The following is a 15,414-nucleotide window of genomic DNA, read 5'->3' on the forward strand; positions in this document are numbered from 1 at the left end:
CTTGGGATAGCAGGAAATCGTTCCTATGTGCTGATAAATTCTTGAGAAACTAGAGTTGGAATCGTGGAGAACTAGCACAGCATGTGAGATTAGATAACTAGTTTGCCTGTGAAGTACGGGACAAACGACAGTTGCTAAAAAGACATGAAAATAAATTTGAATGTTTTGTTGATGTGCAAGTCTAGTAGGATCCAAAACTGAAAAAGTTTTTATTTGACATAGAGAAAGAAATAGACCTTAGCAAGCATGAGAGGGAGAAAAATACCTGGAAGACAATATGTATTCATTAATCCATGGAAAGAAATATCTGAATTTTCTTGATGACATTTGGTGCACTAGAACATGGAGATCATTTAAACAATTTCATTATCACCAATGCGAAGCTCATTGAAGCCAGTACTAGACCTTTAAGAACCATAGAAGAACAGCTCATTAACTCTCATACATTAAGAGATAGTGAAGGATAGTTCTACGACATCTTAGTTCCATTAACTCATAGCTCTAGGATATGTAGCGCCTTATCGCATTCCTTCATATGAGTATGGAATGCTAGGCACGTTAACTCTTTTTAGAGTTCCGTCTCTCTGTCAGAAATACTTGATTTTGTATTGCTCAATCGCCGCGAAGGCTCACTCGAATGATTATTACATCTCAATACCTGAACACGGGCAGATATATAGTTGAAGAAAGTTCTTGGGTTCCTTTGGATCCTCTGAAAGGATTTGATCATGCTCACCTGAGTGTTGAGAAAATCTTTTCCAAACGGGAGTCCTCGATTCGAGTACGCGCAGAAGGAATTAGCTCCAGCCCACCCACTGGTAGCTCTAGGAAGGGAGTTGGGAGTTATTGGATGACGCTCGTATACTTGGGCAATGTATGTTCTGTGGAAACTACTGGGGATGGGGATGACCCTTGAGAGAGAAGGGGAAAAAAGTTTTGACGTTAATGAAGAAATATTGGGCACGATTGAATAAAATACTAAAAAAATCACGAGAACTTGAGGGCATAAATACATACATATGTTTGTGCGATAATCGTAACTTAAATATTTGTTATTTTGAAATGTGGAGTAACAATGAACCCAAGAATGCTAACTGCAGAATTCACCCACTGCAAATCAAAGAAAATCCTATTCTGACGCCTTTAAACAGTCAGTTTCTCTCAACATAAAAATGTCTTTGCTTACCTGTTCGGCTATTAGTAGAAATATATAACAAAATCTTCGAACAAATCGAAATCAAAATGGCTAAAACAAGCATTTTTAAAACACAAACTCTTCCTCGACCTTCTCATTTGGTAATCCTTTATCTTTCATGGCTTCTAAAGCTTCCGCAGTTGAATCACTAATGTTGAGCAGATACTGTATCCGGACTCGTTTTTCATCAGCAGGGTTGCTTTTCAGGTACACGAGGAATAAATCTGCCAGTTCCTCTGGTACCTCCGATGACAATGGAGTGGAAGGAACGGCTTTGTCACATGCTAACAGGTTGTTGAGAGAATTAACCTGAAAATCCGCACAACAATAATGGGCAACGGTTTTTACACTTTTTAAATATCAATTAAGACCTGGCGAGAAAATTAGAACTAGTACGTACCACACCCGACTGATTTCTTTGTCTTAAAAGTGCCACTGCCTGGATGAGCGAGTTTGATAATCTAGTGCGAGCAAGCTCAAGAACTACTCCTTTGGCTTTCTCGGGATCAATTTTGAGATCTTTTGGGATTCTCTGATACACTTCCTCTTCGTCAAAATCTCCAGTACCAGCGGAGAAGATGTCATCCACAGTTTTTTTGAAGAGGGACTCCCGTAAACTTTTTGATATCATGGTATCTACATCGACACCATTTTCTTTGAGATCTCGAATTTCCTTAATGTTCAGTCTCCCCCGACCTACGGCAGTTTCAAGAGCTGCTGACAGTTTCGTAGTCGTTATGCTTTTTATGATATCTTTAGCATACAGAGGTGGCAATCCAACATTTTTCTGCAACACATCTAGTTGCTCCATCCTAGCTTTAGTCAACTGTCCATCAGCTAAAATAACCTCAGCTTCTTGCCTGAAAGCTTGTTCTGCTAAGCTCCTATGCACTTCTACGATCTCCTTGTCTGACATCCCAAGTATGCCACCAAGTTGGTTAAGCAAAACATACTCAGAATCATCCTTCTTTGTGGTGATTTGGGCACCAAAAGGAATCCTGGTCACTTCACCAGTAAGACAAAATAGCAAGTACGTTTTGTAAAGGTCAGCTCTATCCCTTCCTTGGAGGTCATCTCTAAGATTTATCTCCGTCTGGACTGGTTTTCCCTTAGTATCCTTGCTGGGCCTTGCTTTCCGAAGCGACTGCAAGGAATCCCATTCCTCCTCACCCTCCATCTGTAGTTCTTCCGTCATGTTAGGTTCTTCAGGTGTTATATCAGTTGATTCACCTTTGATATCTGCAACCAGTTCAGTAACAACCAAACTATTGAAAGCAATCATTTTCTTGAGTTCCTTCGCGGATTCAGTACGACTTCCAGCTGCCCTTGCTCGCTGAATGTAGCTTGCGAAAATCTTACGGACCTACGCACAACCAATAACATAACTATTCAGATTAATCAAATCGATGGCATCACAAGATTTGCAGAAAATTATCTAGCATACAATAAGCCCCCAAATAAATCGGTAGCCAGCCAGATGGCTGATAGGCCAAAAAAATAATCAGAGCCGAAAGAGCTCTATCCAGGATTCAATAGATTTTATAGGATAAAAATGTCTTGGTTCGTTGGGCACTTACTGCCTTGCTAGCAAGAGACATAGCAACCTCCCTGTTTAAACGCAAACCAAAAGCAGCTTTTCTGACAAACTTTTGGATCGCTGCATCGTAGCCATCAACTCCGGCAGCAATTGCCTCCTTAACGACCTGTTGAAGTGATTGGACAACCAATTAAATGACCCAGTAATTATAATTATTATCACCTAACACCATCTTCAAGGTTGTGATTCTTTATGCACGACGATACAAAAACAAAGAACTCAGGACCTATTGGGGTGGGCCTGAAACAAAAACGTATAGCCTAGTAGATGGTGATGGTAATATGTGAAAAAACATTCACATCTATGAGGAGGTATGAGCAAGTGTTGATTTAAGGATATTACACAAGTGAGAAACATTTTACAAGATATAGAAAGTATTTTACAAAGGGAACACAAATTCATTATTCTGAACAAGTCCCCTGCAATTCCAAAGAACAAATATAGAAGTAATTCGTCAAATGACAGATTTCAGAACAAGTCCCCTACATTACTTTGAGTACCTAGGCACTTAGCTTTAAAGCAAATTTCGATGCAGAAGCACTTGGCTTAAATAAATTACCTTGTTGAGCATGGTTTTTTAAGTGTGTTTTAAAAGCAGAAACAGAGTCCTAAAAAAAGCAATATTTTCTTGATTAAAAAGAAGTATTATTTTCTGGATGTTGACATTTTATGTATTTTTTTTAATTACAAAAAATACTACTACTATTTAAACAAAATAGCTTTTAAATAACTGCTTCATTAGAAAAGCTTCTCCAGGCTGTTTTGAGATATAAATTATCTCAACAAGAACCCTTCTTTTCAAATGATTTTTTTTACTCTCTGGAACTCGAACCACTTACCAACTGTTATGCTCAGAGAATTCCGAGAATCACGCACACACAATTTCAAGAGATAGATCAATAAGGAAATGGAAAATTATATTGAATGAAGAAATGGAAACCCAGAGTTTATGTGCTCTGTAAATATTTCTCTCCCTAGCCACAGCTAGTGCTCACTCAACAGAAATATAACTGAATGAATCTCTCCTCCCCTCTAACTGCTATTTTATTCCCCTCCATTCACGTGTTTCTCTCCCTTGTTCCTCTTAGCATACGTTTTAACTATCTTGGGCTTCTCAAAGGCTATTTTAGTTGGGCCTTTGGATGTCTCTGGGCCTGATGGACTTGAGTCTTTCATGATTGAATTTGGGCTCATAACATTACTGGCCTCCTCAAAATGCGCCTTGTCCTCAAGGTGATAATCAGGAAACTGCCCTTGAAAATCTTCTAGACTCTCCCACGTAGCTTCCTCTTCGGATCGTCCCTTCCATCGCACTAAAATCTGTTGACAGGGCTGCCCTTTGAGATGTTTAATCCTCTCTGCTAAAACCACGTCAGGTTCAAAAGTCATGAGCAAATCTGTGTCGATTTCCTCAGGTAGTTTGATCTCAACATCAGAGGTGCCCACTGCTCGTTTCAAGCATGAAACATGAAAAACTGGATGCACCCTCGACCCCTCGGGCAGCTGTAACTTATAGGCAACTGTCCCCACCTTCTTTTCAATCTTAAATGGCCCATAGAACCTGTTAGAAAGTTTCTGAGCAATTCTGGAACATACTGAATTCTGCCGATGTGGTCTCAACTTCAAGTATACCATGTCTCCTTCTTGAAATTGAACCTCTCGCCGCTTTTTGTTAGCATGTTTCGTCATGTGCTGCTGAGCTCTTTCCAGATTATACTTGAGTTGCCGTAAGAGCTCATCTCTGTCCCCTAATGCCTGTGATACCGCAGCCACTTGTGTCTCTCCCTGAATAAATTGAGTCATGCTTGGTGGCTTGCGCCCATATACCACTTCGAATGGACTCATTCTTGCTGATGTTTGATAAGAAGTATTGTACCAATATTCTGCCCAATGTAGCCACTGAGCCCAACTCTTAGGCTGCTATGAACAGAAGCAACGTAGGTAAGTCTCAACGCACTTGTTCAACGCTTCACTCTGTCCATCGGTCTCAGGGTGATACGCTGTACTCATTTTTAGTTGGGTTCCCTGGAGCCTGAAAATTTCAGACCAAAACAGACTCATAAACACGGCATCCCTGTCGCTCACAATCGTCTTTGGAACCCCGTGTAATTTCACCACATTTTTGACAAACAGCTCGGTTACTGCACTTGCCTTGTAGGGGTGTTTCAACAGCAGAAAATGTGCATATTTGGATAGCTTGTCTATTACCACCAATATTACATCATACCCTTTTGATTTTGGGAGTCCCGTGATAAATCCATGGCTAAATCCTCCCAAACCACTGCCGGTAGTGCCAATGGTTGGAGTAATCCCGCGGGCTTGGTGGCCTCATACTTTTGTTGCTGACAAATCGAACACTGAGCTACAAACTTTCTGACATCTGCCTTCATTCCCTTCCAATAAAAATTACTCGCTACCCTCTTATATGTTCGTAGTGCACCGGCGTGACCCCCAACTGGAGTGTTATGAAACTCGTTTAATAATTTGGTGACCCACTGTGACGACTGCGGAACCACCAATCTGCCTTTGTGCAACAAACAATCGTTGACTAACATATAATGGGTGTTGCCCCTGTCCTCCCCTTGAAGTTTTTCAATAACCTTCCTCAGCTCTTGATCTTCCCAAACCGCTTTCTTAAGTTCGTTTAACTCAACCCATTCAGCTTTTGTCAAAACCATCAAATCGCCCGTCTTCTCTCCGTGACAACGCATCAGCTGCCCCATTCTCCAACCCTCCCTTGTGCTTGATTTCAAACTCGTAACCGAGCAGTTTGGCCAACCAATATTGTTGGTCAGGAGTGGTAATTCGTTGCTGCAAGAGGCTTCTTAGTGGTTTATGATCAGTCATCACCGTGAACTTCCGCCCCAAAAGATAGTGGCGCCAATGTTGGACAGCTAAGACCAAAGCCATTAGTCCTCGCTCATACGTTGACTTTGTTGGAGCCCTCTCAGCCAGCGCCTTACTGTAGTAGGCGATGGGCCTGCCCTCTTGGACCAGCACTGCTCCTAGCCCCACTCCTGATGCATCACACTCCACCACAAACTCTTGACTAAAATTGGGCATTTTAAGGACGGGAGCTGTGCTAAGAGCCTCTTTGAGCTGGACAAACGCCTCCTCTGCCATGTCATTCCAGGAGAAATTATTTTTCTTCAGCTGGTTAATGGTTTAGCAATCTTCCCATAATCTTTAATGAACTTTCTGTAATAACCCGTCAACCCCAGAAATCCTCTCAAACCCTTTGTGGTTTTCGGTCTCGGCCACTGACTCACACTCGTTATCTTGTCTGGATCCACCATTACCCCTTGACCAGTGATAATATGTCCCAAGTAGCCTACTTGACTCAACCCAAAGTGACATTTTTTTTTATTCAAAACCAGATTGTTTCGCACCAGTACATCAAGCACCATTCTCACATGCAACAAGTGTTCCTCCCACCCTTCACTGTAAATTAGTATGTCATCAAAAAATACAAGAACAAACTTCCTCAGATAAAGTCGGAATACCTCATTCATTGTGGATTGGAAGGTTGCCGGGGCGTTTTTCAAACCAAAAGGCATTACCACAAATTCGTAATGCCCATCATGCGTTCGAAACGCTGTTTTTGGAATATCATCGGGTTGAACCCGAATTTGGTGATACCCCGACCTGAGATCTAGCTTTGAAAAGTACTTCGCACCATGCAATTCATCGAAGAGCTCCTCAACCACTGGGATAGGATATTTGTCAGATATGGTGATCTCATTCAAGGCCCAGTAATCAATACAAAATCGCCAACTGCCATCTTTTTTTGACTAAAATGACGGGGCTGGAGTATGGGCTGCTATTGGCTGTATGACACCCGATTTGAGCATGTCTCGCACCATGCGTTCTATCTCATCCTTTTGGTGATGGGCGTAGCGATATGGCCTCATCGACACCGGTCCACACCCCTCCTTGATGTTTATGACATGATCTTGTAATCGTCGAGGAGGCAGTCCTGTAGGCTCTTGAAACACTTCCCCATAATGGGAGAGGAGAATGTCAATTGCCCCATTGGAACCCTCTTGCTCTACTGCTATTTTGCTCAGCACGCTGTCATTCCACTTGCCAGTATCGCTCCACAGAATTCTACCTCTCTTACTTTAGCAATCGATTTGAACGATACCACGGACCTACTGAGTGTCGGGTCCCCTCGTAGAACCACAGTCTGCCCTTGCCACGTAAATCTCATCTCCATTTTGGCCCAATTCAGCATGACGTCGCCCAAAGTTCGGAGCCAATCAACGCCCAGAATAAGATCAAGTTCACCCAAATCAAATAAATACCCCTCGATTTGTATCTGGCAAAGACCCAAATCGACTTCTACCCCTTTACACAACCCTTGACAAGCCACACGGCATCCATCCCCCAGGCACACGCTAAATTTCACCCCCTCATCCGCTTTGATTCCCAAATCAGCAATCAAATTCCTCGAAATGAAGTTGTGGCTCGCACCACTGTCAACCATCGCCACCACCTCTCGTCCTGCTACCTTCGCCTTCATTTTCATTGTCTGCGGTTGATTAATACCTCTGACGGAGTACATTGGCAGCTCCAGCGTATTGTATTCAGTAACCGGGGCTCCCAACCATGCTTCAGCCTCCCCCTGCTGTTGGTCAATTCCCTCCTCAGTTGTTCCCTGGCCCTCCTCGACTTCTTCCCCATCCTCTTCCGCCAAAATCGTCACCCTTAAACTCCTATTCACACATCGATGTAAGGGGTGATATGGTTCCCCACATTTAAAGCACAACCCCTTCTCTCTCCTGTGCAAAAACTCTTGGTGTGACACGATTCTACCATCACAATTCTTCGGTGACTGGATCCTCGTTGTTCCGCCACTGTTCCCGCCAGGATAAAATCGCGACCCCCCTCCGTAATTCGTCGGGGCGTGCGGCCTGTGCGGGTATTCTTCTCCTGGACCCAACGCTCTTGCATTAAGACGTGATGGTGGGTTACTAGGATGGCAATCCTTACCAATGGAATGGGCCTGATTAGCCCAATTCATATTCATGGGCCCTCTCTGTTCAAGACCCTGGCCAAGCTCAGATCTACTTCTGCCACGATCCATCACCTTACCGAACAACTCCACTTCCAACCCCCTTGCTAACAACATCGCGCGATCCACTGTCCGCGGATTATGAACAATCATTCGCCGACGAATCTCCTCCCGCAACCCGCTCATGAAATAACCCAGACATTGGTCCTCTTGAACGTCACCAATCTGGGCAACCAATATCTCAAATTGTTCGATATATGTGTCAATGGGTTGCTATCCCTGCTTCAGTGAGGCTATGAGCTCGAATGGATTAGCTTCGTACCCGCCATACCTCTTAATCAATTCTTCCGCAAATCGATCCCAGTTCATGTTAAGGATCCTCGCCTTCATCCAGCGGAACCAATGAATGGTGGATCCCTGCATACAGATGTAAGCCAGTTTGAGCCTACATCCGGTTGGGGTGTTATGAACATCGAAGTATTGCTCCACTTTCCCCAGCCAACCCATCGGTCCTCTCCTTCGAACACAGGTAATTTGATTCTCCTCAACGCCATCCTCATTTCTTCTGTAATTGTTTCGTGTCTCCCAACATTGGTGGCTTCCGCGCTCTCCTCCCTCCCTCCTCCTAGCGTCTCCTCGTAATGACCAGAACCCTTCCCTCCTCCCTGTGTTTTAATCAGGTGCTCCATCAGTCCCCTCAGCTCATGGAAGCCGCCGAGCGTTTGATCAAGTTTATCCAGCCTTCCCTGCACTTGCAGCATACTCTCCTGCAAGCCATTCACTGATCGTTCCATTGTTTCAAATTTCGCATCATTACGTGTGTTGGCCATCTTCTTTGTGCGTCCTTCGGATCCGGCAGGTCGGACCAATGTTATGCTCAGAGAATTCCGAGAATCACGCACACACAATTTCAAGAGATAGATCAATAAGAAAATGGAAAATTATATTGAATGAAGAAATGGAAACCCAGAGTTTATGTGCTCTGTACAATATTTCTCTCCCTAACCACAGCTAGTGCTCACTCAACAGAAATATAACTGAATGAATCTCTCCTCCCCTCTAACTGCTATTTTATTCCCCCCCATTCACGTGTTTCTCTCCCTTGTTCCTCCTAGCATACGTTTTAACTATCTTGGGCTTCTCAAATGCTATTTTAGTTGGGCCTTTGGATGTCTCTGGGCCTGATGGACTTAAGTCTTTCATGATTGAATTTGGGCTCATGACACCAACCTCCAAATTTTTTCAGTCATGGTTGGCTAACTTAAATGTTAGGTGAAGTGTTATTGGGCCGTCTTCAAAGATGAAATCAACTAGTGTGATTTATATAGTTTCTTATCTTTATATTAAGGAGAAGATGTATATTGTTATAAAACTGGAGAATAGCTCATACACATTCAAAAATATACAATTATAACTTGTTAACAGCATTAAAAAATTATTAGAAGAAACAATCCCAAATGAAAAAGTGCACAAGTACTAAAGTTGAAATCTAGATTATTTCTGTTCTTTTCTAATTTATTGACAAAAACATTTGCCAGTATTTATTACAGATGGGTGGTTGTAAGACCTGGCTACAAGTGATTTTAATTTTGAACTTCTAGTGAATTCTTACCTCTTAAAAAAGATTAAACTCTACACTAGTCTTCCACATTAGAAGCATAAAAGAGACGGAAAATAACAATGTTACCTTCTCAAACAAACTGCCACAGATATCAGCATGAATTGCATCAATAGTTTCTTTTGGAATGCATAAACTAATCTGTATCTTCTCTAATGTTTCCACATCCTGATCACTGAGTTCACCTTTGTCAGCTACCAGTTGCTTAAGTCTTTTTCTGTAAATTTCTGACCAATAAAAAAAGTTATGCTTTCGGGAACAAAAAGTAATACACGATTAGGTAACTCATTGAAACACTCAAATAAATATAAATACTTAAGACTGTACAGAAAACAGCTTCCAACACAATATAAATGTTATCCCTCATAGATAAACTGAACCTTCATGAATCTCTACGGCCTTCTGTGGATCAAAGTGTAACTCTTCACATAGATTTTGAAGATAGGCTGCTTTACTAGCAGCAGCTGCCAAGGTGCCACTAGACACTGCTTGCTGAAGGCGTTTGCGATATACTTGGGAGGTAACTTCAATAGCAATTGACTCTGCTTCTCGCCTTCCTAAACCAAATATATTCCTTAATTGATTAAGAGCAGCAAGCTACAATAAAAACAAAAAAACGAAGTCAGTGATAAAAATAATTTTTAAAAAAAATGTAGGATTACAAACAGAAAACAGGTAAGCTCGACAAAATTTAGCAGATAAAGATACGAAATATTTAACATATTTAGTCTCTAACAGCACAAATACCATTAGGCATAGGCATCTCATTGTAAATAAATAAATAAAAATAATATGGTGGTGAATGTTGAATATTCACTATAAAATAAATGTAACAATAATCAAAAGCCTCAGTTTTCTTTCAATCACTGATCCACTGAGCTGAATCTCTTCACCGTACACACAATACATAGCACGCCACTATATAAGCATATTGCAGGATACCACCCAACACCCCACAATAATCTTAAGTCTAGGCATGTTCACCCACTCGAGGTGGTAATTGGTGAATAGTTCAACACAAAATTGGAGTAGCTATCGCACATTCCACGACCATAAGTTACTAGGAAAGCATTATGCTGCATAACTTGAATGATAGTTTACAACATTTCAATAAAGGAAATAATGAAATAAATAAACATGTTGGTCAGAACCTTTTGTTCTTCCATAAGTCCCCCCGCCAAAGCATCTGTCACATATTCTCTGTACAAAAGCTTTAAGTCGTCGATCTTTATGTCGCCATCATACTCCCCACCTAAATCAAGAAATAACAAAGCTTCAACTGACAAGTACATACAGGAAAAATTCCCAAATAATCTTCAAGAAAATAGTACCAGAGAGCCTATAGAATATTCAAACCAAGATGAAAGAGGGATTCAAAATTGCTCAGTAATAATACCTACTAAAGACACAGGCCCAACACCCCTAGCAAAACGACTGGAATCCGGATTGCTCTTAAGAGAAATTAGGAGATTATTAAATGCCAGAATCTTGTCGAGTTCTTCAATGACACGATTCCTGTAAAACACACACAGTTTGTTAAGCATTCATATTACAAAGAACATAAACATTGTCGGACTGTTAACCGCTGACCAAAAAAAGTGGGGATGAAGACAAACTATAGTTACAAACAGTAAGAAACAGATTAAAAAACTGTAGGCTGTCAATACGAGGACAAGGCTCTATTATTAGGTCAATATTTTTCAAATGAATCTTTGAAAACTTGATCAGACCAAACTCTGCCAAATCAACTGATTTATATTTTAAAGGCTTGCTGACTTAATTTAAGCACAAATCATTCAACTTTAGGGCTTCTGCTAACGACATGTACAAATAAATTCACTTGTTAGGTGTTACGGTGCTTATTTTAACTTTATCCCCATCACCAACAAAGAAACATAATTTACACAGGAGAATGAATTACAAAGGAATCACAGAACCAAGTCTCAACACCTGCACCAAGGCAACTTCAAGGACTAAAACAAACTTAAAATCAAGATAAGTCGCACATTACTACAGGTTCAAGCATAGAAGCATAATAGTTCTCATACCCAGCTCTAGTTCTGGACTTCAATAGATTGAGAGCTGTTGAGATATTTTGCTCCACAAGCTTTCTGGTATGCTCCCTAAAGATGTCTGCAGCAAGCTGAGGAAAAAAACCACCTTTGAAAGACAGGCACGATATGTATCTTCTCATTCTTATATATTTAACAGTATGGCCAGTGGCATCAAATATCTGATGGATACATATGCTATTTGATTCCCAGTGCTATTTGATTCCCAGGATTTTTTTGTTTCTTTACCTCGTCCGAAAGTTGGTACAGAAATTGTGCTTCTCTGAGGCTGATCAACTGAGTCGCGTTAAGATCTAGCAAACATAAAGACGCATAAATAAGTGGCAACGTCAACCTATTACTACTCATTAATCGAGTGTAGAATGTAGGGATGAATTTACTAAAGTATCAATAATAATAATAATAATAAGTAAGAGATCATATTCACATATTGGATGCAAATTCTGCCAGATGGAATATACATAAATCAATCTAACCAAAAGACTTACATCTTAACAAAATTCAGCTTGCGTCACTTTAAGATACATTACAATGAAAAAAAATTACATTTTTCCACATACTTATTCTTGGTAATCTGTTAAAGCAGAAGCCTAAATACAAGTTAAATAATTGACATGAAATGGAAGAAACAATAAAAATTTTGCTTAAAAGATTTTTCGAGACCAACCATAGGAAATAAATATAACAGGGTTTTCTATAAACGAAAAATGATATCAAGAAACTAGTGGCGCATAAAACAATCACATAATGGGTATTACCTTGGCCAATCGATTTAAATTTGAAAGCATAGAGCCTCTGGGCGTTATCTCGCACAGCAACCTCAACCTGACAGACAAGGTAATTTGATGACTATAGAAATTCTAAAATGAAGCAATGGATTTTAGTTTTATCCGCATTTACCCAAAGAAAAAACTACAAAACGTCACAATCAAATATGCCAAGAAATTATCACGGGAAAGCCTTACAATGCTAAAATACCTGGGCATCAGTGACCTTGAGCACGCGTTTCCAGGGTAACAGGAAAGCTGATGCTTGTCCAAACACAAGATTTGACACATATATCAGCTTCTGAAATGCCTGCAGCAGAAACATAAAATATATACAAGCTCAAATCACTGTGTCCTAACGGATGAAATATATAATATCAAAGAATATCAAAATAACATCCTACCCGACGTTGTTCCACATCAGCATCACGATCCCCTGTTTCAAGTCTTTGCCTAGTTATCCGCTTACCAATCTGAGAAATCAAGATAAAACACTTCAAAACAGATAATCCCCATAGTAAATTAAAGCGACGAGTATTCTCGTTCTCACTTTAAATCAAGAATCACAAACAATAGTACCTCCATGTGTACTGATGCCGCCTCTGGGTCATCAATGCCCAAGGATTGTTTGAATTTAATAATGGTCTCAACTTCATCACCTTTGAGATCTTCACCTCCAGGAGGAAGGACAGCCAATACAAATCTAAGATTGAAAGCAGAATGATAAACAAAAGGATCTGAAAGTTTTTAAAAATGTCGTTATCGGTTCTTAAATCTCAAGTGTGCAATGCACGTTGAATGGGCATTGGATATGCATTCATTTATTGAAAACCCTCGAACCACAAAGCAGTGTTTAGTTGTTATAACTCTAGCATGCCAAAACACATATTGATCCATATAAACACTAGAAAACCAATTCTCCATTAGATGGGAAATATTTGAAAACTTGTCTGCACATACAAACAAACTGATTATTAAACTTTATAATTAACCAAATAGCTTCTTACTTACTTGCCGTATATATCGCAAAGCTCCGCATTGAATGCTGCATTTTGTTTGCTAACACCATATCTGAAATATCGTACAACAAGAATACAACAGAAGCAAAAAATGATAAGGTTCACAATCATGCCAATAGTAATGAAAAAATTAACAAAGAGCAAGAGTAAGAAACTGATTAAAGTCGAAGAGGGGAGGGCGTAGAGAGAGGAGTTTTTTGGGAAAAACGCCTACTGTATGTTTTTTAAAAAAACTAGGCCTCAAAATAAAACATACAGTAGCCTAAAAATCTAACTGCCCCATTAGGAAAAAGCTAATACAAGTAAAGAAAAATTAAGACCATATCAACAAAAAATTGAGATGGGGACCTCCTAATTACAAAATTATGGACATTAAAATGTCCAGACACTAGAGAAATGAAAGTGGTCTTTTGCAAGCACTCCACTCTACTCTTGAGCAACTCCCTTGTTTGCCACTTCAAATTGGCCAGTTATCATTCTTGGTTCAAGGTTCCTATTATCTATTCGCCTCACAGGTCTTCCAGATTAGAGTACTCCAAAGATCTTCTGAGTAACAGATAAAACTAAGAACTCTTAAACTTGAGGACTGAGAAACTGATTTATTCATAACTGAAAGTTATTGCAAAACCAAGAAAATGCAAAAGCATGGTTCAGTACACCTTGTAGGTACCATCCATTGGCTGCTGGACTTGGACCCATTATTCATATCATGATTGTATTTTAGAAACTTCTACATGTTCTGGAAAATATCAGTTCTGTAGGTTTCATCAATCATTATAGAATGAACTATAATGATTAATGATAGCCGTATCGCTCCTGACACAACTAAAGATAGAGCCAGTAATAAAGTAGTTTTGCAGCAAAATTAAACAGCCAACCATCAGATAAAATTATCTGAAAACCAGTGACCATGCTGTGCAGTAAAATTAGATTACTTGTTTGCTATGGCTTCAATATCTTCCTTTTTCAGACCCCCTGGATCATCACAAGCCACGACGTAATTGTGCAAACTAGCAGCCGCGACTTCTGGCACACAGGAATTCAGCGCAAAAGCAGCCCCAGCTCCAGCTGCCCCAAGAACCACAGCCCCACCAATCCCGGAATTGCGAGACCCTCCAAACCTAAACCCAAGCCCATATCCAGAAGCAACGGCGGCAGCAAAGATAAGTGCGGAGCTGGCAATTCGGATGGGTGGCGACATTGCCTCCGCCAGGGAGTGGACGCCAGTCAGCTCCCTCTTGTCTCCAAACACATCAGGCTTGACTATTGCGGCTGGGGGTCGGGAAGAAGATCGGGTGACGTATATTCTGTAGCGGTGAAGGCGGAAATGGGTTTTGCATAGGCTAAGCGGGAAGGGCCTGCAGATAAAGTGGGGTGCAAGAAGAGTTGTCGTGCTTGGAGAAGATGGATTAGTAGCTGTATAGATAATTGATGGGTTCATTGCAATTTTGCTTATATGATCCGGTAAGGGTTTTGCGCTGGAGAATGCAGGGATGGTAGAAGCAGCAGGGTTGAAGGAGAAGAAGACAAAAACCTGCTTCTCTTACATCTCCTTCGTATTCTACATTACATGTAAATCAACAAATAAATAGGTACTGTAAAATTCATGACATCAAAGAAAATTAATTCCAATAATTTATGGTTAAAATTCTAAAAAAATACAACTGACATCACAAAAATCAAATTCAACATCTATTTTCTGCTATAATTCTAGTTTATATATATGCGCGCGTGTAAATATAATATTTTTTTAAACAGAATGAATGTTGATCAGCGTTCATGACATATAAGTTCAATATGATATATTTTTATCTGAATTTTTTTAATAATTTGGTCAATGATTTTGTTACGCGATATTTTTACATAATCGAACTTTTATAAACATAAAAATAGGTTTGCAAAAACTTAAAAACTAGGTTAAGGTTCAATTTATTCTTTTTTGTTTGTCAAATTTTTTAAATGTTTTTTTTATTTGATTCATCGAATTCGTCCATTAACTTTCTTAGATACACTCACTCATTTTCATCTGTGTCCCAAATGCACTCATTTTCATGCATATTGCCAAACACACCTGATCTTCCTAAATTTTAAAAAATATCGATTGTTACCTCTTTTACTTCATTTTTCCTCAA

At 40.1% G+C, this 15,414-nt stretch overlaps 2 protein-coding genes across 4 annotated transcripts; both read right to left on the reverse strand.

Moving 5' to 3' along the window:
• Positions 1 to 583: 583 nt before the first annotated feature.
• LOC142550101 (protein TIC110, chloroplastic-like) lies at positions 584 to 14,846 on the reverse strand. Of its 3 annotated transcripts, XR_012821290.1 has the most exons (17): positions 14,218 to 14,846; positions 13,275 to 13,334; positions 12,843 to 12,966; positions 12,668 to 12,736; positions 12,475 to 12,573; positions 12,255 to 12,321; positions 11,725 to 11,789; positions 11,473 to 11,567; positions 10,821 to 10,939; positions 10,576 to 10,676; positions 9,805 to 10,021; positions 9,494 to 9,651; positions 2,773 to 2,898; positions 1,596 to 2,558; positions 1,018 to 1,504; positions 737 to 911; positions 584 to 658 (listed from the first exon to the last, which is right to left on the reverse strand). XR_012821290.1 is itself a non-coding variant. In XM_075659342.1 (15 exons), exons 1-15 carry the CDS (start codon positions 14,721 to 14,723, stop codon positions 1,262 to 1,264), a joined length of 3,012 nt encoding a protein of 1,003 aa, XP_075515457.1. In that variant the 5' UTR covers positions 14,724 to 14,846; the 3' UTR covers positions 584 to 1,261. The 3 variants fall into 3 exon arrangements, 1 of the variants encoding a protein (XP_075515457.1); XR_012821289.1 differs by having other exon boundaries at positions 737 to 1,504; XM_075659342.1 differs by having other exon boundaries at positions 584 to 1,504.
• Positions 2,905 to 9,025, reverse strand: LOC142550108 (uncharacterized). Its single transcript, XM_075659348.1, has 2 exons — positions 6,904 to 9,025; positions 2,905 to 4,448 (listed from the first exon to the last, which is right to left on the reverse strand). The coding sequence occupies exons 1-2, from the start codon at positions 7,990 to 7,992 to the stop codon at positions 3,837 to 3,839; spliced, it is 1,701 nt and encodes a 566-aa protein (XP_075515463.1). The 5' UTR covers positions 7,993 to 9,025; the 3' UTR covers positions 2,905 to 3,836.
• Positions 14,847 to 15,414: the final 568 nt, after the last annotated feature.

Source organism: Primulina tabacum, chromosome 1 (assembly GCF_025594145.1).
Source record: "Primulina tabacum isolate GXHZ01 chromosome 1, ASM2559414v2, whole genome shotgun sequence".
Lineage (NCBI taxonomy): Eukaryota > Viridiplantae > Streptophyta > Magnoliopsida > Lamiales > Gesneriaceae > Primulina > Primulina tabacum.

Bases quoted from the DNA above. Each gene is read 5' to 3' on its own strand.
- LOC142550101 (XM_075659342.1), bottom strand. From the start codon at position 14,723: ATGAACCCATCAATTATCTATACAGCTACTAATCCATCTTCTCCAAGC. The intron at 11,790-12,254 runs GTAATACCCATT...TATGTTTGCTAG, and splicing joins ATTTAAATCGATTGGCCAAG to ATCTTAACGCGACTCAGTTG. The intron at 9,652-9,804 runs GTTCAGTTTATC...TTTATTGGTCAG, and splicing joins GGCCGTAGAGATTCATGAAG to AAATTTACAGAAAAAGACTT.
- LOC142550108 (XM_075659348.1), bottom strand. From the start codon at position 7,992: ATGAGCGGGTTGCGGGAGGAGATTCGTCGGCGAATGATTGTTCATAAT. The intron at 4,449-6,903 runs GTAGAATTCTGT...AAGCGGCGAGAG, and splicing joins CGATTGCTAAAGTAAGAGAG to GTTCAATTTCAAGAAGGAGA.